The 23,336-nt window shown below is 42.6% G+C and overlaps 1 protein-coding gene across 2 annotated transcripts; it reads left to right on the forward strand.

Moving 5' to 3' along the window:
• The first annotated feature begins 6,273 nt into the window (after positions 1 to 6,273).
• On the forward strand, positions 6,274 to 22,417 carry LOC117426777 (DNA topoisomerase 3-beta-1). Of its 2 annotated transcripts, none has more exons than XM_058994195.1 (18): positions 6,274 to 6,396; positions 7,829 to 7,992; positions 14,377 to 14,508; positions 14,603 to 14,709; positions 15,196 to 15,270; positions 15,690 to 15,886; positions 16,515 to 16,671; positions 16,773 to 16,886; positions 17,078 to 17,168; positions 17,623 to 17,777; positions 17,937 to 18,042; positions 18,372 to 18,518; positions 18,984 to 19,157; positions 19,546 to 19,674; positions 20,127 to 20,276; positions 20,623 to 20,723; positions 21,508 to 21,709; positions 21,834 to 22,417. In XM_058994195.1, exons 2-18 carry the CDS (start codon positions 7,923 to 7,925, stop codon positions 22,295 to 22,297), a joined length of 2,571 nt encoding a protein of 856 aa, XP_058850178.1. In that variant the 5' UTR covers positions 6,274 to 6,396; positions 7,829 to 7,922; the 3' UTR covers positions 22,298 to 22,417. The 2 variants fall into 2 exon arrangements, with proteins under 2 accessions (XP_058850178.1, XP_058850177.1); XM_058994194.1 differs by lacking the exon at positions 6,274 to 6,396 and adding an exon at positions 6,889 to 6,996.
• Positions 22,418 to 23,336: the final 919 nt, after the last annotated feature.

Consider the following 23,336-nt stretch of genomic DNA (forward strand, 5'->3'; position numbering starts at 1 on the left):
TTGTTTCAGTGTTCTCCAGCAGTAACAGGTTCTCCTTGAAGAAACAGGACTGCAGCCGTGCTGGAGCGCAGGCTTCTCAATCTTGTTTTTATGTGCGTTCCGGTGACCTTGAAGGGGCTTGTGAGCCCTTTCAGAGGAGACCCCTTAGGCAGTCAGAATGAAGTGTTCAGGATGGTTTACATTACATAGTTAGGAATAATTAGACATCAAAGAGATGATTCATTGGCCCTGTGCAGCAGGGCAGTGGCAGGACAGGATCCTGACAGTCCGGGCGTTCTGGTGAGGCCTGACGCTACTTTAATATCCATTTTCAGAAGGCAGGTCTGTGAGTCACTGCTGTGCCCGTCGCAGCATCGTAACTCAATACACATGGAGCAACACCATGACCATGACTCACTACGCTACAAGCATCGCAGTGCATCCCGCAGCAAGGACCTCGCTGCATTTCTGACTATTAAGCTTTTTAGTGTCTGTGTGTGTGTGTGTGTGTGTGTGTGTGAACTTCTAACTACAATGTATCTGGTCGCTACTATGTAAAATGACAACATGTTATCACACTGAGAGAAAAATATATAGAAATATGAACATGCTTGGCATTCTCTAAAGTACTTACCAAGCAAGGTTAAGCAATTGACCTAACTGTTACAGCAACATGATTCTTAAGATTAAAGTTCAGTACTGTGTGTGTGTATAGCTCTTTAGTTAAAGAGATATGTGATGTTTTAAATGGATGGGTTTCTTATACACAGCAGCACTTGAAATTGTTCCTTAGAAGGAGTTTTAACACTAATTACCAATGGAAGCGCGCACAGAACATCGAGAGAGCGGTTCATGAGCGGAATCAAGTCAAAATAGCAAACATTCCATGAGTTCTATTTCCGTCGAGTACTGGAAACACTGGTTTAGTCACATTGTCACTGTGAGAGGAAACTAAATTATCACCAACCCTCCTCAATGAAAGTGCTCTGAAAGGCATTGCCTCGAAGCTTTCAAAATCCATGTGTCCTCCTTCATCTACGGTGGCTCACTGAGGACATGGGGTGGGGATACAAATGAAACAGGTGTGATGCCAAAATCACAAGATAAATGATCTCGGTTTGGAATGTCAGGATCATGACATCATTTATCTCGTGATCTGGCCCCGGCACAATGTTTATTTTTATTTTCCAATGTCCTTGATAGGCCACCGTATTTATCACCTTCAGCGCCATTGGAATCCAAAACATACCAGGAGGGTGTAGCTTTTTAGATTTCATTTCACATGAAAAAATTGCATTTATTTTAAACAAAACTGGCACCGAAATGTGGCAGTACTGTTTTTAAAATAGCAATTGTAAAGTCCTTTGAAGAAAAAACACTTGCTTCCTAATATTTACTCCAGGAATGGCCCGGTCCATGTTGTGCCTTCTTCAGACAGCAATGAACTGCAGGAGCGGCTTTCCTGATTGGCTGTCGGTCACAACCTTCCCAGCATTCCCTTTCTCCCACCTGCCAGATCCACAACAGTGTGGACCTGAGAGACTCAAGCTCAACACAAAACCCGGGTTTCATTAAACACAATGCAACACAAAACCTGGGCTTCATTAAACACAATGCAACACAAAACCCGGGTTTCATTAAACACAATGCAACACAAAACCCGGGCTTCATTAAACACAATGCAACACAAAACCCGGGCTTCATTAAACACAATGCAACACAAAACCCAGGCTTCATTAAACACAATGCAACACAAAACCCGGGCTTCATTAAACACAATGCAATACAAAACCCGGGCTTCATTAAACACAATGCAACACAAAACCCAGGCTTCATTAAACACAATGCAACACAAAACCCGGGCTTCATTAAACACAATGCAACACAAAACCCGGGCTTCATTAAACACAATGCAACACAAAACCCAGGCTTCATTAAACACAATGCAACACAAAACCCAGGCTTCATTAAACACAATGCAACACAAAACCCGGGTTTCATTAAACACAATGCAACACAAAACCCAGGCTTCATTAAACACAATGCAACACAAAACCCAGGCTTCATTAAACACAATGCAACACAAAACCCAGGCTTCATTAAACACAATGCAACACAAAACCCGGGCTTCATTAAACACAATGCAACACAAAACCCAGGCTTCATTAAACACAATGCAACACAAAACCCAGGCTTCATTAAACACAATGCAACACAAAAAACCCAGGCTTCATTAAACACAATGCAACACAAAACCCGGGCTTCATTAAACACAATGCAACACAAAACCAATTTGCCAACATTTTGGGGGTAAAAAACAATCTGTAGTTTTTTTAGTTTGTTTGTTTGTTTTTTATAATGATCAAGATACTGGAGCTTCCCTAAATCAAGGGCACCGGCTAAGCTATCCACTTGATGAATCCCTTGTTTACTGGCCTTATTACAGGGCCCGGTGTTTTCACAGCAGATCAAGTCCTATCAATTCCAGAGTGTCTACCGCCACCTAGTGGAAAACAGTGTAACATGCATCACACAGCGCAGGTAACTCCCAACTGCTTGAAAACATTCTGAAAGAAATGAGACTGGCTTCATGTTTCATAATTCATCATCAATATACGCAGATGTTAAGCAATATTATCCTGCCGATGAAATCCGCTCAGTCATCAATACCAAGAAGGAAAGTTAAACCACAAAAGCATGCCTTTTCTAAAGCCCAGCCTCAAATCCAGAGAAACCGCACCACATTATTCACTCGTTGTTAAGAGTGTTCTTTTGTAATTGGCAAGAAAAAAACATGACTATTTCACCACAATGGTGAGGTCATTGAAGCGCGTAATACCAGTCATCACGGAACTTCAGAGTGAATACCTTAGCTCCTGGGACCGAATAGGTACACTGTACCTCAAAAAGAAATGAATAGCGACGCGTCACGTTACATACATATGACTGTATTCAGAGACACGCTGATTCGTTTTAAAATGTTTCACGCTCAGCTCGTCGCATTTTGAATCCCCTCGTATTGTTTTTTTTTTTTTTAATTCATATATAATGTGCCGCTGGAAAGAATAGCATGTAGCTAATATAGAAACCCAGAACTCGTGTCTACCTGTGTGGGTCCGGTCCTCCACAAGCGGCGAGAAAGAGACAGGTGATCAAATTATTCCAACGAGCAGGAACATTAGCGGCTCAACATAGGAAAAAAACACAGGTTGGTCAACTAGACAGCGTTATGCAATCTGTATCAATGCGAAGCGACGCGCTTTTACAGATATCATTTCCACTACAAAAAGTGTTGATTCGATTGTTCTTATAGAAGTTTACTGTGGTAAAATAACTGCGTAGTGAAGTAAAGCATAGTAAACGCATATAGAAAGCCTGGTAATTTACCAGAAAATTACCAAACAACTGTGCAAATGCACCATGCTCGGTCTATATTTTGTATAAATATGATAATAATTACCCGTTTCAGAAACCCACATTCACAGACAAAGCTTTTCAACATGCGTGCTATGAGGCGTTGCTTCCAATACCTGATAGATTTAAGAAGCCATTGTATCTGCACACGTGTTCAGAAAGTAGTTGTCATTCTCCTGGGCTGAATGTTACACAAATCACCTGGGTTGTTTACATCAGCCCCCTGTCGTTTATCCGTGAGCACACTTTGATACGTATGTCTTGGTATTCTTTAAACGTTTGTAGACCACATGTGGATGTTTTTGTATTTGTTTTTTTACCAAACGGTATAAAACAATCGTGTAAATAAGAAACTGTACTTAACATCAAAAACTCTTAAATAAGATCTGGATTTCATGAACAGTGTTCAGAATATCAGATAGGAACAGGCATAAATGAACATACTGCTGAATGTTTGCAGAATAATGCAAAATTGTCACATGCAGAATTATAGATAAATATATATATATAGAAACCCCAGACACAAATCAAGATTTAGCTGCACAATCTTTCCCAAAATCCCACTTTTATTTTGAAACACATTCAGTACTTTTCATGATAATAAATACATTTTGTAATATAATATAATATAATATAATATAATATAATATAATATAATATAAATACATGAAATAAATAAATTGCTTTAAGAGTATCAACATTGGACATGCTACATACAAGAAACAGGTTTACTTTACAGGGATAGAGCAATTTAAAAAAATAACCAATCAATTGGGCATTAAATGATACATTACAAGCGTCCCCAAGCCCCCACACAACATGAGACAATGCATTACTGAAAGGCAACTTGCTTTCAAAGTAGACATGGCAAGTACATACATGGCAAGTACCTTAGCTTTCCAGTGCAGTTCATTTTATCAACTGTCTACAGAATTAGCCTTTAGACATACACAAGCTACTGTCACTTCCTTATACTCCAGCAGGTACTGTGTGTTGCCAACCATGGACATGACAGGCATGTTAACTTTCACCTCGGCGGCGGGTATCGCAGGGCGCTCCTTCCCATCGACGGTACAGTGCCGAGGACACTGCGCATGTCTGATCAAAGCAGGGATTCTCCTGGCATTCGTATCGTCTCTGCAAAACAACAGGGGGATTCTTATGAGTCAACAGCCTTCTCTAGGACAAAGACACAGTCTGGTTAAAAGGAGGAAATGCTGGATGAAGGCAACTATCCCTGCCTCTGGTAACAGCGGTTTTGGTTCTGGGAATACAAAGCCCTAAGAGTCTGTGCCATGTCAGTGTCTGTGCATCTTGGTTCCACGATGTACCTACCTCTCCTCTTCAGAAATAAACTTACAATAGCAATGCTTTATGAAGTCCCCACACTAACACATCTTCATCTGTATACACAGGACTTCCACTACAGAAAGTCAGAGGAACCCCATAGGGAAGCCTGTGTCATACCTCAGTATTGCTCTGAAGAACCTCCAGAGGACCACAGCGTTACAAGCGTTGGCAGCACAGAGTGGTACAACACAAAGCTGCTCCGATGTGCGCGTGTGTTCAGGACTCACCTGTAAGTCCATGCAGCCAGACTCCTGGACTCATCGATTGGAGTTCTGCTGTTGATCCCGTTGATCCACTCCCTTACTTGGCTCAGGGAAAAGGAATACCCGTCAGCAGTGAGTGTGTGATCGGAGTGTAAGCGCGCAGCATCAGCAACGCAGCTCAGAACTACTCCCAAACACAGAAGAGTCTGCAGAGGACGAAGAGTAAGGGTAGAGAGTAACAAGAGCAGCTCCACGATCAGACGCCTCGGGTAACATGGTTTCAAGGGACGCCACTCTTTATCAGTACAGTATGTGGGTATCTGGCTTAACTGAAGTGCAATAAATACAGGTTGCATTGGTTTGCGATACCACTGGAATGAAAATATGAACATCTTACCAATACTAGCTGCCCTCGTGCTACAGTTGTCTCTCACTACAGTAGTACAGTGTAGTCTTACCTTACCATTGCCATTAGATAACTAAACAGACCCTTTGTGCCACACAGCAGACTGCCACTGCACCTGTAATTTGCAGTAACAAAACAGCAAGCACAACCATCACCAAAGTAGGGTTGTAAGGGTTTATTTTTACCTTTGTCTGTGAAGCCATTGTAATCTTCATTTCTGTTTTACAGATGGGTCTGCACTTGTGTTGTCTTCAATGTTCTGAGGGAGATTGCTTGTGATATACTCCACACTTCATCCATTTATATACTGTATCAGTCTCAAGGGAAAGTGAGGGGCTTGGCTTAGCTGGGTGAAAAGGTTGCTCAATGTTTGAGAAAAAAAAAAAAGGAAACCCTAGAATTCTTGTTAACCATCATTTTGATACTATTTTTGGAAAAGGTCAAAAGGCCGTGACAGAAACGTCAGCTATGCAAATTAGCCATCGTAAGGCATAGGGTCTTCCATTTTTTAATCAAGCTTGCATGATCATGACAACGTTTTCAAATGTGGTGGGTTTATTAGTTTATTTCAAAGCGAAATTTAACCCAATGTTTAATGATAAACACTCTTTAAAAAAAAAAAAAGTTATTTAAAAAACAGTTCAAGTTTTGTCAATAGACCTGTGTTCCTTTATAATATACAGCCTAAAATAATCTAAATAATCTATGGTGATTATGTGACGGATAGACACAAAAAGCCATCGCAAGAGATTAAAAAAGTGACAATGAAACAATTCCCAACCTGTCTGTGTGTAACCAACGCCTGTGCTTGTAAACACATAAACACAATCTTTCCTGGAACTACAGCACCCTGAGAGGAAGCTCTAGAAGTCTAAGCACATGCTGGTAGAATGTGGGCTGAAGACCAAACCGACTGTCTTCTGGTAAAGAACTGCTCTGATAAACACATGATCATTGATTACTCCGCTGAAGAATTACCTCAAATAGAGGCTTCTAAGAAAAAGAAGGAAGTGTCTGTGATTCGGAATGTCAAGGTGATTTTAGGTAACCATATACTGCAGTCCATTTCTGGGGGGAAAAAATGCATAGGCTACATAGGCTATATAAATAAATATTCATTTTAAAAAATTACAGAATTATACCGCAAGGGTCATCTTGCAGCCAGGCAGTGGGAAGACATAAATTTAAAAGAAAACAAAAAAAAACAACTATATTTTCTTGTTTTGATATATCATAAAAAAAATTAATTAATTGATTAATAAAAAACGTTTGTCATTGGATGTATTACGTGTCTGAGGTTTTTTTTTTTTTTTCTAAATTCAGCGATATGGGGTGTTTTTAATATCAATTAGTCATATGAGCATTTTGTTCAAAACGTGTTTTTTCTTTATTTTATTTTTTTGTTCAATATCTTCATATTTCACTCACAGCACTGTCAGATAATATCATTTGCGTGTGAGAGGAATGTTAACAGACCTGTTATTTGCAAGTGAAAGCACAGCTAAATTAATACAGTAAAATCATCTCAGAATACTTTACTGTTTTTACACGAGACCCGGAAGTAGATGTGCTAATCCGTCGTGTGAGAGTGTGTGTGTGTCATGGCAGCCGCCAGCGGACACAGCTGAGCAGATTTGTAACGCAGTAAGTAACTCAAAATGCATTTTAGAGGGATCAGGTTGAAAGAAAAATATGCATTTTATATAATCAAGAGAGAGAGATAACGTAGTAATGCTTTATGCGCCCCTCCGTTTGTACAAGAACAATACATTCGTCTTTTCTCCGTCTGAGCACAAAACACTGATGCTCCGAAATGTATTGGAAAGAGACAATACTATCAAGCTTGGACAACAACAATTCTCAAAAATTAAAAACTGAAACGAGATTACCGATGGCGAATATAATAGTAGACATTAGATCGACGTTCCTATCAGCAGGATTTTAGTCCCGCTGCTGCAATAGCTGCACAAAACACATTCTTAATATAACCACCCGTTTCACTGTCTCTAAACTAAAAGTCAATCAAATAGAAGGATTGCTCTCTTTCAGTCCTGATGTGGAACTATTGCGGGGGCTTCTTCCTGGTAGAAGAATATGTACTGGTAATGGGAACCCCCAAAAAAACTACATTTTATACTGGTTCAACCCACTCCGTAGATCAAATTATCAAGCGTGTTATGTTGTGCCAAATACTGCCAAATAGTGCTCCTGGCAGAATTAGGTGTCAAATACTGTGTCCAGCACAATTGTTTGCGGTTGCAAATTACAGCTAAAGTGGGGAAGGAGATTTTCCCTGCCTCAATGGATATATTTATTTATTTATTTATTTACTTACAGCTCTGTTGTTGAGATGTGTTGGCTGCAGTGCAGCTGGATTTTCACAGATCAGTGCAGAAGTGGCCCTTGTCCTTTAACATGACTAAACGTTCTTGTTTTTTAATTAGTACAGTGAGTGTGTCTTTCTGTGTTTCATTAGGAACGCCTGTACTCCGTTTCATTGCAATACTGGGATTACGCCCCGCTGACCAGAGCCAGTGTCTCGAACAGGAAAACTGAACCCTACTGTTAAAATGAAGACGGTGTTGATGGTGGCAGAGAAGCCCTCTTTGGCTCAGTCCATTGCCAAGATACTTTCAAGAGGTAGGTTTAAAAACTGCCAGGTTTTGCTACAAGCTCTAGTGTTCAGGTAACAAGCTCAGGTGTGTCTGATTATTAAACTGGAAACAGGTATGGCTCAAACTGCTATGCAATGGGAGTTTCCACCCCTGTACTGGAAGACTGCCGTGACCACATGAGACAGAGGCATGTCCGCTCCACTTGACTCGGGTTCCCACTGCTTTACATTCTCCTGATCCCTTGTGTTGAGTACGGGGATGGACACAGAAAAACACAATTCTCTTCCGTTTGGTTTTTAAATCATGACTTTATTCACACATGCTGCACATTCTTCAAACAAACAAGGAACATAAGTGAATACTAAGGAGCTGAACTGGAGGGTTTGCTGTTTTTATAACGAGACCAGGTAATGTCATTTTCAAAGGGAACAAAATGCATCGTGTCCTTTTCTAAGATAGATACCTTTTCACATCTCTGCTCAATTATTGTAGATACACAAACGACAGTGTCAGCTGTCTCTCTGCTCAATTATTGCAGATAAACAAACGACTGTGTCAGCTGTATTGCACTGACCGTGCCTTCATGACATGATTAAGCTCATCTCCATCCTCGGGTCTTTAAAGCTGAGGGAACACAAAGCCACTGTGGCTTGGAACTGGGTTTCAGGAGACTAGGTTTCAGGGTACTGCCTGGCACACCAGGGGGGACTTAGGGTTTGATACAGCAAAGTTACCTCAAACTAGGTCTCCTAAAACCAGGTTTCAAGCCACTGTTCCTGAAAACGTATCTTCATGTTGCATCAGCTTTATTAGTGCTAACCAAAGGACTTGCAATGTTCTCACTAGTCCTACTTTGCTAATACAAAGACTAGCAGTTGAGTCATTATATGTCAAGTGAACTAGTCACAAATAATAAACTCTTTTCTTCATATACCAGTAAGATTGTATTATTATTATTATTATTATTATTTACATTTTCTTTAAATAACCAATGGAAGAATTCTTTGTGAATAGTGCCCTGTTTTTACAACCCCTCGCTGAAACTTCTATAATGGATAGGCATTGAATGCATTGTTATTATTAATAATATTATTTTTCTGATGCTATAGTTAGTAGAGTCGTTTTGACAAGCAGTGTGTAAAGAGCACACAGGATGGGTTCTCTGGTTTTCATGCCTTGCAGTTCATGATATCTGATAGTTTCTTGGGATCAGAGTTCCTGGAGGTAGCGCAGATGCAGGCGACCTGCATGGTTTCAAGTTCCAGGTTGTACTCGGAAAGCTGGTTTTTTCTCAGGACTGGGATGCGGATGGAGACAGGAATGCTTTCCAAGCTGTGGATTAGCGCCTCCTGGTCCCCATTCCTGATCACGCAGTGATGGGAAGTAATGCATTTTGCCTGCTGGATCACCTGAGGCACCCTGTTCAGGTCAACGTTCTTCCTGGAAAAAACAATAAGTCCACAATATGAAAAGGATGCTGTTTGAAATTGTGAACATATTGCTGTTTTTTTTTTAAGCTAACCAGTCTAGATGACATGCATTTTGCATAGCACAGAATTTCCAGAAATTGAGCTGTAAAATGATATATTGCTCATTGCACTAGTGTACCTGTGTATAAAATGTTTACCATGATGCATTTTAATTTGCACAGTAGTTTTGCATGCTCCCAGGCGTTTCCCGTGGTTATGCTATGCATTTAGCTTACTTTTCCATGGTTTGCCATGCCTTTTAATATGTTTTACCGTACCTCTGTTGGCCTTACAGTGCTTTCCAATGCTTTGCCTTGATTTCACAGTGCTTTATTATACTTTGCTATGCTTTTACTATGGGAAACTGTTACAAGGGCAACAACTAGGATTTAACACAGTTGTATAACATTGGCTACTTTTTCTCTTTTCTACATATGAACAGAGTGCATGTTAGGTTTGTACTCACTCATATGTCCAGGGAGCCAGGCTTCTCTCGTTTAATGGAAGTTTGTTTTCTAAGATGTTAATGAGCTGGTAGTTGAACCCCTCGGGGTCTCCTGTAAATATTGAGCTCTGCGGAATGCTTTTGCATTCGCTTAAGAGCAGCATTGTAAAGCAGTAGATTTGGATTGTCTGGAAAAAAAATAAATGAAGCTAATTAACAATAATAGTAGTTATATGAAATAGACTTGCATTTAATGGATGCAAGTTTAACTTTTACGAGTGAGTTTCTCTCATTGCATGTTACGTGATGAATCCCACTTATTAAAATTCCTTCAAGTAAGCTACAGTACTTTGTTGTAAAATGAGGTCTAAGTAGCCAGATTTTTTTGTGTTGTGATTAATTAACAACCATGTAGAAAAAGTTCTGGTATCAGTTAGCTACTAAGAACCGGACAAGCGCTGATGAGACAAATTGCCTCCCCTTGATGATTCTAATGTTCTTCTGTGCTAGTGATCAAGAGGCAGGATTTTGAACAGTCACAGCACCGTTAAACACATGCTTCTTCCCCCATAGCAAACTGCGGAGAGTCGTGCTCCTGCTGTGATAACTGCAACCAGTTCAGAGCAGATTTAGCATTTCAATAAGATACAGATTTTTTTTTTAACTGCATCCATAATGCAGTGTGACTAGCATGTTGTGTTGTTTTAAAGTTCATCTGTCACCTTGAATAGGATCCGAACTCAATGCAGTACTTTAGCCCTAGAGGTAGCCTACTAACTCTAACTTTGCTTTTATTCATTGCATACGTTGCTAAGCACCTATTCGCAAACATTTCATTGTACAGCCAACATGCCAAAAATAATTCACCCATTATATCTTTAAAAAAAAAGAAATAACTGCTAAGACGTAAAGGAGTGAATGAATGTAAAGAATCTCTTACCTTGAGGTGGATCATGTCTGCTGTGGTGGAGTAGTTCTGAGTGCAGGAAGCCTGATGGGGTTGCAGTCTCCAGCTCTGTGCTCCCCATCCTTGAATCCTCCATATTTATATAGAAATTGTGTGAATGAGAAACCCACGAGCGTGCTTCTGAAAGACGTCATGTTTCCCCAGGAAAGCTGTTAGGTAGCATGTCCTTTCACGCCAAACGTAGCTCTAATGCCTGGTGGGTAGAAACGAGGCTGGAAACTGAAACACTTATTAAGGTAAATCAGTTTCGTGCTCAGGAGAGACAGTTTCAAAGAGTGGATTGTTATTTTACTCATCTGATGCTGGGAGCAGGAGTAGACTCTTGAGAAATGGGTTCTGAGTCTGCGTCGGTCTGGCAGCTCCTGCACTGATTTGCAGCACCAGGTTAGGATGGAAATCTCATCCTGGTTTACCTGATTAAGTATAAGAGCGCTCTTTTCTGAAGATATGATGATCAGAAACATTTGTAAATGGAGCAACAGTCAAATTCTCTCTGTGGAATCTCCACACAGTCCCTGTGGAGATATGTACCGCACCATTTAGGATTAGGTTCAGGATGTGAGTGGTGTGGAAATAATCAGAAGTCCAAACAGCAGTTCAAATGATCCCAAAACTTCTGTATTTATTAAAATTAATACAAATAGTTTCACTCCTCTATCAGCAATGGTACCGGGGGATATACGTTATGTGCTGTGCAGTGATAGTGGTGCTCTGGGGGGTGTGCTGTGCAGTGATAGTGGTGCTCTGGGGGGTGTGCTGTGCAGTGATAGTGGTGCTCTGGGGGGTGTGCTGTGCAGTGATAGTGGTGCTCTGGGGGGTGTGCTGTGCAGTGATAGTGGTGCTCTGGGGGGTGTGCTGTGCAGTGATAGTGGTGCTCTGGGGGGTGTGCTGTGCAGTGATTGTGGTGCTCTGGGGGGTGTGCTGTGCAGTGATAGTGGTGCTCTGGGGGGTGTGCTGTGCAGTGATAGTGGTGCTCTGGGGGGTGTGCTGTGCAGTGATAGTGGTGCTCTGGGGGGTGTGCTGTGCAGTGATAGTGGTGCTCTGGGGGGTGTGCTGTGCAGTGATAGTGGTGCTCTGGGGGGTGTGCTGTGCAGTGATAGTGGTGCTCTGGGGGGTGTGCTGTGCAGTGATTGTGGTGCTCTGGGGGGTGTGCTGTGCAGTGATAGTGGTGCTCTGGGGGGTGTGCTGTGCAGTGATTGTGGTGCTCTGGGGGGTGTGCTGTGCAGTGATAGTGGTGCTCTGGGGGGTGTGCTGTGCAGTGATAGTGGTGCTCTGGGGGGTGTGCTGTGCAGTGATAGTGGTGCTCTGGGGGGTGTGCTGTGCAGTGATTGTATTGCTCTGGGGGGTGTGCTGTGCAGTGATTGTGGTGCTCTGGGGGGTGTGCTGTGCAGTGATAGTGGTGCTCTCGGGGGTGTGCTGTGCAGTGATTGTGGTGCTCTAATTGTTCTATTGAAAGATATACATTTAAAGTAGAGATTAAGTAGTTTTATTATAACGTAGCTTCATAATAAAACAACAATTTTTTACATAACATGCATAAAATGAAAAATAACACGCAAAACCTCATTTCATTTCACTCTGTGGCCCACAGTTGAGAAGATCTGGTTTAGATCAGTAAATGAACCCTGTCTTCTTCAGACAGCACAGTAGAAATACTCCCAGATGAATGTTCTAAGAACACGGTGACACTGAGCTGGAGTTTCAACCCTAAAAGGAAGCTGTACATACATGCATCGTCTTCCAGGTTCAGTCCACGGGGAAATAAAGTCTTCACAGTACAGTACACCTTGCAGGTGATTTCTTCCTGGGAAATGCCTTTCTAGGTACTGCAAATATTTATGCAAATAGTCTTTCCAGTCATGCACACTGAGGAATCTGTGTCGGCACGGACTAGCAGTGGACTGTTAGGGGAACGCCTCATTCTAGTGGAAGTAGATTCAAGGCGTGGCAAACTCCCAGCACTTTCCTTTTTTCACATGAAGTGTGACTAAAGAATGATGCTACCCACCTCTAACAGTTTTGGGAAAACGTCGTTGTTTGGAAATGTGCTTGTTCTGCAGTATTCCATTTCAGTGTAATACAGCAATGGGAATATAGTGCTGTTGATGCTGGTATTGTTTTTCTTTTTTAGCACTGATCCCCGCAGCGTTTGTTCTGCGTGGAGAATCTGGTTCAGAGAAATACCAGCATTTGTGGTTATAAAGAGACGGCTCATTTTGGGAGTGGGGGGAGATTCCCTTTTTTTATTTTATTTATTTTATTATTATTATTATTTTTTATAAATGTTTTCCCCTTAAAGAGTAAGTAGCGGGGTTCCGAAAAGATCCACGTCCCCGTGTGCTGCTACAACTGTTTAAATAACGTACCTGTCATTTGTCTTTTCACTGTTAACATCTTACAACTTTTTACACTTATAACTTTAAAGTCTGTTTCAAAGCTCTTTACAAAATGTCTGCTCTAGTGCACTGATAGTGAACAGAAAAGCCAGAGCACTTGTTATGCTTTTTTTTTTTGTTTTCTCCCTGCTGTGATTTAGAGGTCAGATCTCAGACCCCGGTGTTGCTTGAGTCTAAGGGTGTTGCAGAAAGCGGCTCACACATTTAAGAGTTAATATCATAGTTAAGGAAAAATGTATCCTTAAGAGTTCTGCTTAAACTTGTATCCAACCAGCCCCTGGATAAGCAGGCTTCAGTGCACAGCGAACAGGCAAACTACCAAACAAAGTTCAATACAGTCCCCTCTGAGCAATACCAAAATCTAAATTCAACCTCATTGTGCGATACTGGAGCGTTAATAGTCGTTCGGTTCTCTCTCTTCATTTCTGCCTGTTCGAAAAACAAAAAAGTAGTTATTTTTTTCTCTCTAGAGATCTGTTTCCTGAGTAAATGCATTGATGTGTTTATATTGCCTCATATCTCAATATGCCAGTAGCCACAGCCTATCCTCAAGATATTCAAGTTTGAGTCATGATTCAATCCACTTGATAGCAATCTATTTCTTGTAACTTTTTCCTCATTTACAAAAGCAAAACTTTTGCTACAAAATTTCCATTGGGGTATGACTACCCCAATGACTAAAACTCTGTGTGTGTGTGTGTGTGTGTATATATATATATATATATATATATATATATATATAATTTATTAACAAAAAGGGCAAGGCCAAAATGGTCTTCAGGTCAATACATGTGTAGAGGGCACCGAGGCCACATGTTCCCAGCCTTGGAAGCCGATTGGTTCTGTCTCACCCTGAGCCAGGGGGCAGCCCTGCTTTCCCAGACCTCCGTTTTCAAACCCTATGTTCCCACTGGGTGAAGCATCGATGCTCCCAGCCTTGGAAGCCGATCGGTTCGCTCTCCCCTCCGAGCCAAGGGGAAAGCATGTCATCTTCCTAAAGTCACAAGCACATCATTCCTGTTTCCAGTCCCAGGGCTTCTCTCAGCCCTTGCTCTCATGCCAAATATCGATGACATGTTGGAAGCCAATTTCATTCTTTTTTTTTTTTTAACCTGTTTTCTTTTTTCATTAGGTAGCTGCTCCAGCCGCAAGGGCCTCAACGGAGCATGTTCTGTGCATGAATACACCGGCTCCTTCATGGGACAAAGCGTGCGTTTTAAGATGACCTCGGTGTGTGGACATGTGATGAGCCTGGATTTCATAGGTCAGATCATTATTTGTGTGCCTTCGAAGGATTGCTCTGTTGACGCGTCCCGTACCGCGCACGTCTCTTAACCCGAAAGTCTTTCGTTTTCCAGGGAAGTACAACAACTGGGACAAGGTGGACCCCGCGGAGCTTTTCAGCACAGCTCCAACGGAGAAGAAGGAAGCCAACCCCAAACTCAACATGGTCAAGTTTCTACAGGTGAGCTCCTCCGCGCTTTCTACGGGCTGCGCACCGGTCAGGCTGCTCTTAGTAAATACTGTCAGCACTGAATCAGCTCTGAATGTAGAGATGTGTTTTCTTTTGCATTTCATTGTGATTGATGACTATTCTCTATGCTTGGGAGCACCCCTGCCTCTCTATTATGCCTGGGGATAAAAAGAGTTGCTTTGTGTGTCTTTATATACAATGTGCGCTCAAATTAAGGCATTGTGTTAGATCCTACTATAGGCTCTACTGGGCTGCGTGTAATTCTGAAGGAACACATTATTAGTCTCACGTCACACTAGCTCGCATGTTTACATTTGCAGGTACAGTACTGTATGTAGGTCATGGTGATCAGTTTTAACATGCCACCAATAGGTGTCATTTACTATTTAAGCTGTGATGGGGGGATTTCTGTAATCCACATGCTTGCTTTCATTGCCCTGGTACTAGTAAGTGACAGCAGAGCATGTGTTTTGATAGGTTGAAGGCAGAGGATGTGATTATGTTGTACTCTGGCTGGACTGTGACAAAGAAGGAGAAAACATCTGCTTTGAGGTATGTTGTTTTCACAGTAGCTTGCTTAGGGATGTGCCCGTGCACGCTGTCAATGTTCCCGTAATATTTCATTGGAGTTGAAATACTCCAATGAAATATCTGGTTACACAAGCCACGGATAGGCAGATTCAGCAACCCATTATATATATAAATGAAGAAGATAAGTCATTGATAAACTGAAACTCACTGTTTTAATAATAATATGTATATATCTCTAGCTATATGATCATGGAAATAGCCCCTGTATTTATTGAACAGTGCTATGATTCATGTACATGTCACTTCATTAGCAGAAATGCATCAGAACCCCAAAGGTACCTTTCTATAAACCCTGCAGATACTACCTTTTGAAATGTTTTGGATTGAATATCGCCCTGGAGGTGCTGTAACTCTCTCCTGATGCTGCGTTTCCACCACAGGTCCTCGACGCAATCCAGCCTGTAATGAACAAAGCGTACTGCAATGAGAGCACAGTGTATCGAGCCAAGTTCAGCTCCATCACAGACACTGATATCTGTAACGCCATGAACCACCTGGGGGAGCCCAACCGCAACGAGGCCCTGTCAGTGGATGCTCGGCAAGAGCTGGACCTCCGCATCGGCTGTGCTTTCACCAGGTACCAATGAGAGAGGGGACCCACTGGAACTGATCAGAGAGTTTCAGTGTCTTGTGCGGACATGTTTTACAGCAAAAGTGTTGCATTGCCCTATAGAATTAACTTACTTTGCTTCATAAAAGTCAAATTAATCCTGCTGAATATTGTTATGTTAACATATTGAATTACATACCGCTTTGTAGTTTCCCATATACTGTACTGACAAAAATGTGACATTTCGAAATCTAACATGAAATACTGTCCTACTATTATGGCTTCCGGTAGACTTTTTGCAATCTCATTTTAAAGTTTCTTTCATTACATGATGTTAAATAAAAGATCTAAATTATGTTCATGTAGTTTATATATATATATATATATATATATATATATATATATATATATATATATATATATATATATATATATATATATTTTAGTTACATCTCAATTGTAAAATTCAAGGTGATGCAAAACTTTTGGCCACAGCTGTCCAGGGGTGCAGTGTTGCAGTAATTCTACAGGGAAATGTAACAGAGTCATATTTGTTAAGGTTTAATGTGAGATATCTGCGCACAGCTTTCCCAGCGGAACTCCATGGTTAGTTACTGAAGGCTTTTTTTTTTTTTTCTTCGCTTATTATTTTTAGATTTCAGACCAAATATTTTCAAGGGAAGTATGGTAACCTGGACAGCGCTCTAGTTTCTTTTGGTCCCTGCCAGACACCAACCCTGGGCTTCTGCGTGGAGCGCCACGACAAGATCACGTCCTTCAAACCAGAGCCCTACTGGGTCGTTCAGACCAAGGTCTGTTCATACTGATTCTCTTTATGAGGGCTGTTTGCCTGTGCCTAATGTGTGCACTCTGTTTTATCGTCTTTCTTTTGTTCGTTCGTTCTCTCCGGTAGGTGTCGAGAGGCAAAGACGTGTCTCTGACCCTGGACTGGGACAGGGTTCGAGTGTTCGACAGGGAGGTGGCGCAGATGTTTCTCAACATTGTGAAGACCGCCCGGGAAGCCAGGGTAAGGAATTTCAGAGTCAGCGTTGGGAAACTCTTGTGTTGCAGGTACACTTTCTTCCAACGGATGGCGCCAAACGGACCCCTTTTTGTATAAAAGAAAAGCCATTATTGCATTACATATACAGTATATATATCATCTTCGATTTGGTGTTTACTGTATTATATGTGTTGGTATAATTGTTTTATTTGTAGGTAGAGTCAGTGAGCAAGAAGGAGAAGGCGAAGCAGAGACCCCAGGCTTTAAACACTGTTGAAATGTTACGTGTCGCAAGTTCAGCCCTTGGTACGTATTGTTTAAAGCTCAGTTTTCTGTTTTGCAAGGAATAGTTTTACACCGTTTTCAATTCATACACAAAACCCGTTTCTGGATTGAGTTTAGGTGGGCTCAGCTAAACTCTGGGAAAAGCTCAAGAATCACACTGCATGGTGTGCTGCAGTAAGACACTGAACACAGCTTAACTACCCTTTGCCACTCTTCTACAATGCTGTACTTTATTAACCTTTCAGAAGGGTCAGAGGTTCCTGTGGCATGTTTTCAGAAGGGTCAGGGGTTCCTGTGGCACGTTTTCAGAAGGGTCAGGGGTTCTTGTGGCACGTTTTCAGAAGGGTCAGTGGTTCCTGTGGCATGTTTTCAGAAGGGTCAGGGGTTCCTGTGGCATGTTTTCAGAAGGGTCAGGGGTTCCTGTGGCATGTTTGATTAGTTGTATCTCTTTACCAGTGCGTTTTTGTTCTTGCAGGGATGGGCCCTCAGCATACAATGCAGATAGCGGAGAGACTGTACACACAAGGGTACATCAGCTACCCTCGAACAGAGACCACCCATTACCCTGAGAACTTCGACCTCACAGGAGCTCTGCGTCAGCAAGCAAGCAATCCTTTCTGGGCAGATTCAGTGAGTGGATTTGAATAGTAAAGCAGCAGAAGCTATTTTATACAGGGATTCAAGCTGTCCCTTTTATACAATGCTTGCATACGGTGGTTGGGACTAGATAGAGAATGGGGGTGATTAAGCCACGTTTTTGTGTGTAGTTTTGTGTTTCTGCCCTTGTAGGTGAAAGCATTGCTTTCTGAAGGAATCAATCGCCCCAGAAAAGGGAATGATGCTGGAGACCATCCCCCCATCACACCCATGAGATCTGCTTCGGAGAGTGAGCTAGGTACCCACCCTGTTTTCAGTTTTCCTTTCTGGTATTCTGGTCTCTCGTCAGTGTTGCACAAGCTTTAGTTGTTGAAGCTTCAGTGCACAATGCAACTCCATTAGTGTTTTCAGATGCCGTTTCTTCTGGAATAGTTAGCAAGCACAGCAAATAATAATCGAAACAAAAACGACAACAATAACGGGAAAATGTAAACAGGTAAGGAATGAAATATTAGGTTCAGTAAATGATACACAGCACCCTTTTAAATGCATGTGTCTGGTTTGCTTGTTTTACTCGAGTCATTGCAAACCCCTGTAAAGCTGCTGCTGCTGCTGTTTGTCCTTCAGGAAGTGATGGATGGCGACTCTTTGACTACATCACAAGACACTTCATTGCCACCCTCAGCTATGACTGCAAATACCTGCAGACCACCATCGCCTTCAGCGTCAGCACAGAGAGCTTTACATGTACAGGGAAGACTCTCATATCTGCGGGTAAGAATCAGTCTTGCCTTCTGGCGTTGGTTACAGGCTGTCCCTTGATTTAGTCATTCTTTTTAAGGAACTGTATTTCAACAGTTTTTTAACATTTAAATCTTTTAAATCCTATATTTAAAACTGCAGCTCAATTTACAGGCTTTTGGGGGGGGGGCAAAAAAGATTACAGTTTTTTTTGGAAAAGGCGAGACAAGACTACTTCAAATGAGGATGTAGGACTGCATGTTTCCACGTGCCAGTTTTGGGCACTGTTCAAAGGGTGGGAATTCCTGTCATGTTGATTAATGATCACGAAGAAAGGAATTCTGTCCACCTTGATATTCGCTGCCTAGCAGAGGAAAGGCACGATTTGAGAACGGTTGATTCTGTTAGGCAGCGATTGTGTTCCGCGTGTTTCCCTGTGGCAGACAGTATGGTGGCTCAGAATTGTCGACATTGATTTTGACTTTGTTCCACGCGCAGGCTTTACTGAAGTGATGCCGTGGCAGAGCATCCCGGAGGAGGAGAGCCTTCCTGTCTGTGAGAGAGGGGACGTGTTCACCGTGGATGAAGTGAAGCTCCTGGAGAAACACACCAGCCCCCCGGACTACCTGACTGAGGCAGAGCTCATCACATTGATGGAAAAGCATGGCATTGGTAAAAACACAAGCCACTAGTCATGAGTCACCGCTGCCAATGGCACCCCAGGTGTCTGCTCAGATTGCTTCACATTATATTTTATTTCCCCCATATTGAATATTGTTCCGAAACAGCTGAAATTTAGGTTTGCATTTAAAGCTGTAGCCCACTCACTCCACAGATCACAGTAAATTATACCTCCAATATGAAATTGCATGCATCATGCTTTTGCACTTTTTTAAGGCATTTTATTACTCTGATTTAGGATTATTATTATTATTATTATTATTATTATTATTAATATTATTATTATTATTATTATTATTCGATCCTGATGTGTCCTGAGGCCATACTAAATGACATGGTGTTCCCAGACTCCTTGCATTGCCCACTCTGTTTTTTCCAGGGACTGATGCCAGTATCCCAGTGCACATTAATAACATTTGCCAGAGGAATTACGTTACTGTGGAGAGCGGACGCAGGCTTAAGCCGACCAACCTGGGGATTGTTCTTGTCCATGGCTATTACAAGACAGGTACAGGAATGACTTTGTAATGTGGATGGTAAACAGTAACCCACAGTGGAGAATCACAAGCAGCACAGATTCCTGCTCCTCTTTGTACAATGTGTTGTAACGGAGAACCACACAACCCCTTAGGGTGTCAATTTCACCTTAAAGGGGAGTGCCGTCTCATTGCACAATTCCCAGAGGTGTAACTTGCTGCTGCTTGCAGAAGAGCATCAGATTGTTCCAGCCTTTCTGAGCACTTCACTGGAAGCTGGGCAGTAATTCCACAATCAGATTAGACATTAGTCACTGCAGCACGGGGCAGACCTGCACAGATACCAGTCCTTGCTCACTGCAGCCGGATCGCACAGACCCCTTTGCCTTTCCCAGCCAATGCATATTTGTTTTCTCATTAGAAGGACAGCTTCTGTTCTTCAGAAGAATCTGAAAGCATTAATAAGTCGTGTCTTGTGTTTAAGATGCTGAACTGGTGCTGCCCACGATCCGAAGCGCTGTGGAAAAGCAGCTGAACCTGATTGCCCAGGGGAAAGCCAATTTCAAGCAGGTCCTGCAGTTCACTCTGGATATCTTCAAGAGGAAGTTTCATTACTTTGTAGATTCCATTGCTAGTGAGTTGCTGCTGTTTTTCCTAAAGTTCACGGAGTTAAGCTAGTGCACAGACGGCTGTGTTTTACGAAAGATAACTCTTCCTGTCTGCAGCCAAGGTTTTTAGAATATTCATATTGCACCCACATGAAAATCAGACACTGTTTGATTATTCTTTTTTTTGTTGGTCTCGCTTCCTTTTTTTTTTTTCATTTTAAATAACTGGGGTTTGTTGTATTGCAGGAGTAAGTAAACAGGCTGTGAATCTGCCTGGGCTGCAGGTAAAGCAGTAGAACAAGTACAAGCCCACACTGTTAGAAGGAAGGCGCTGCTCACGCTATCATTGTGTCCTTGATCCTTTCCCCTCAGGCATGGACGAGCTGATGGAAGTTTCCTTCTCCCCGATCGCAGCCACAGGGAAGCCTCTCTCCCGCTGTGGCAAGTGCCACCGTTTCATGAAGTATATCCAGGTACACGGAAGGATCAGACACTTCCAGCTGCTTTCATTAGCACTCGTCTTGGACTACCTTACCTAACTTTAGCTAGTGCAGGATTAGTGCTGATGGTCTGTGGGACCCACATGTTAAAAGGTTCACAGATAATACACTGGTCCAAATTTCACTCAGGATCACATGCATTTTTCCTTTGGAAAATGACACAGTATTTGAAGATGGTTTGCCACCCCTGTCTGGGATACGGTTGTTCCATATCTCTGTATCCTAGTGCTGGTCTGATAACCAATGTTATCGAACTGGGAGACCTACCCTTACATGCTTGTACTAAAAAAAGCTCCTTTTACCTGCCTACACATACCACCCCTGCAGCTTTCTGCCATCAGGATCACACCTGCATACAGGGCAATGATACAATACAGCTGGAGTTCCACAAATCCAGCACTGCAAGGCCTTGAGGGTGCGGGACACTGGGGTGCTCATAGGGTTGTAAGTAAGCTGCTATACCGGGGTAGAGTAGCTTCGTATGGTCAAGATCCCTTCGCTGCAAATTCATGCACCAAAAAATTCATTCTAGGAATTCCACCCATTAAACCTACACGGTCTGTCCTGTTTTTTGCACACACTACTCCCTCTTGTGGAAATATTTTAAGATAAATGAAATCAAAACCTGTGTATTAAAACAGTGCTCATTGCTTCCTGTATCACATGACTTCTGTAGTGAAGCAGAGGTTTGATACAGCTGTCATCCTGTGAGTAATACAGCGGGAGCTTGTTGTGTTGTATTTGAACTCTCTTGTAGGCTAAACCGAGCAGACTGCACTGCTCCCATTGTGACGAGACGTACAGCCTGCCCCAGAACGGCGCCATTAAACTGTACAAAGAGCTGCGCTGCCCGCTGGACGAGTTTGAGCTGGTGCTGTGGTCGACAGGGTCCAGGGGAAAGAGCTACCCGCTGTGCCCATACTGCTACAGCAACCCCCCCTTCAGAGACATGAAGAAAGGTACAGAGCACCGGCCCTGACGCAGCACAGTGCAATGGGATCTCATGTTATATAAAGACAGGGGGGTGAGCTGCAAAACAAAGCCAATACATTTACAAGAGCATCTTCTGTCTCCTGCTTTCAGGCATGGGCTGCAGTGAGTGCACCCACCCCACCTGCCAGCACTCCCTGAACAGCCTGGGGATCGGCCAGTGCGTGGAGTGCGAGAACGGGGTCCTGGTCTTTGACCCCACCTCGGGGCCCAAGTGGAGGATGGCGTGCAACAAGTGCAACGTGGTGGTGCACTTCTTTGAAAACGCCCACAAGGTGCGGGTCTCCTCGGAGAGCTGCGAGTCATGCGAGGCGTCGCTGGTCATCGTGGACTTCAACAAGGCCAGGTCCCCTCTCCCGGGAGACGAGACCCAGCACACAGGCTGCGCGTTCTGCGACCCCGTCTTCCAGGACCTGGTGGAGCTGAAGCACGCAGCCATGAGGCACCCCATGCACCGCGGGGGGGCAGGCAGGAGACAGGGCCGCGGGAGGGGCAGGAGACCGGCCCCAAAGAAACCCAAAGACAAGATGGCGGCCCTGGCTGCGTACTTCGTGTAATACACACGGGGCGTCCCGGTTAAGGACCGAGCTCCAGTTCGGCTGGGATTTTATTTTTTGTAATCGCGAGAATCATAATAAACCTTCTCCTGTTTGTTGTTTGTATTTTTTTTAATATTATTTTTGCTTGTGTGTGTTTTTTTGTTATGACTTTATAGTTTCCACCCGCTTTGTCCAGGAATATTGCATGGGATTAGCAATTAATTAGCTAGAATGCTGAATATTTATTTGTAGTTTAAGAATTGACTAATGATTTGGCAAAACAGTGGTTTAAACTCTTCTATAAAATCGGTATGCCAGAAAATTATATTTCCAAACAAGGGGCTATCGATTGTAAAAACGGGGCTATTTTCCAAAGTAGTGATCCACAAAACAACTCTGAACTTTTACAGGTCAGGCTTGGATCACTGATTCTGACAAGCAGCGCCAGTATCTCCACCAATATAGTACCTGTTCACTTGTCTTGTTGCAGAATTGTTTAGTTCCAGCAGAGGGCAGCAGAAACTATTGTGGGTTGAGACGTAGGCTTGCTCAGTGAGCATGCGTAGAGGAGTTTCCGTGTTTTGACTGCTGTAGTCTGATTGAGTAACGCATGTCAGTTATAAACCGGGGCTATTTTCCTAGGAGTGCTGGCCTTAATGTTTTGGAAAGCCGGCTCTTCTCTCTGAATGCTCCACGGACATCTCCACCTGGATAATAGCACTGAGCAATGATCACTGTGGGTGTATTTGTCACATGATCGGTTCAACAGAATATTACTGTATCTGTTATATATTGCTTATTAGTATGGTTGCAACTGGCCCCATAATTCGGGGACACTGTAAGACAGGTGAAGTGTTTGTTTTTTTAACTCGCCTCTAAACCACAAATGACTCGATTTTAAATCTACAAGTAAATTGAGAGTGGATTGCGTGAGCGGCTTCAGTAAATGTGTTGAGCTGCGGTGGCGATTCTATCGGGAGAGCGTCATAACATGAATTAAAATCGTATTGAAATTGTATATGGCAAACAATATCTGTTCAAATAGTGCAATTCTGTC

The sequence above is a fragment of the Acipenser ruthenus genome, chromosome 21 (assembly GCF_902713425.1).
Source record: "Acipenser ruthenus chromosome 21, fAciRut3.2 maternal haplotype, whole genome shotgun sequence".
Taxonomy (NCBI): Eukaryota; Metazoa; Chordata; class Actinopteri; order Acipenseriformes; family Acipenseridae; genus Acipenser; species Acipenser ruthenus.

Coding starts and splice junctions, on each gene's coding strand:
- LOC117426777 (XM_058994195.1), top strand. CDS start 7,923: ATGAAGACGGTGTTGATGGTGGCAGAGAAGCCCTCTTTGGCTCAGTCC. Junction 15,271..15,689: donor GAGAAAACATCTGCTTTGAG/GTATGTTGTTTT, acceptor TTTCCACCACAG/GTCCTCGACGCAATCCAGCC. Junction 18,043..18,371: donor TGCTTCGGAGAGTGAGCTAG/GTACCCACCCTG, acceptor TTTGTCCTTCAG/GAAGTGATGGATGGCGACTC.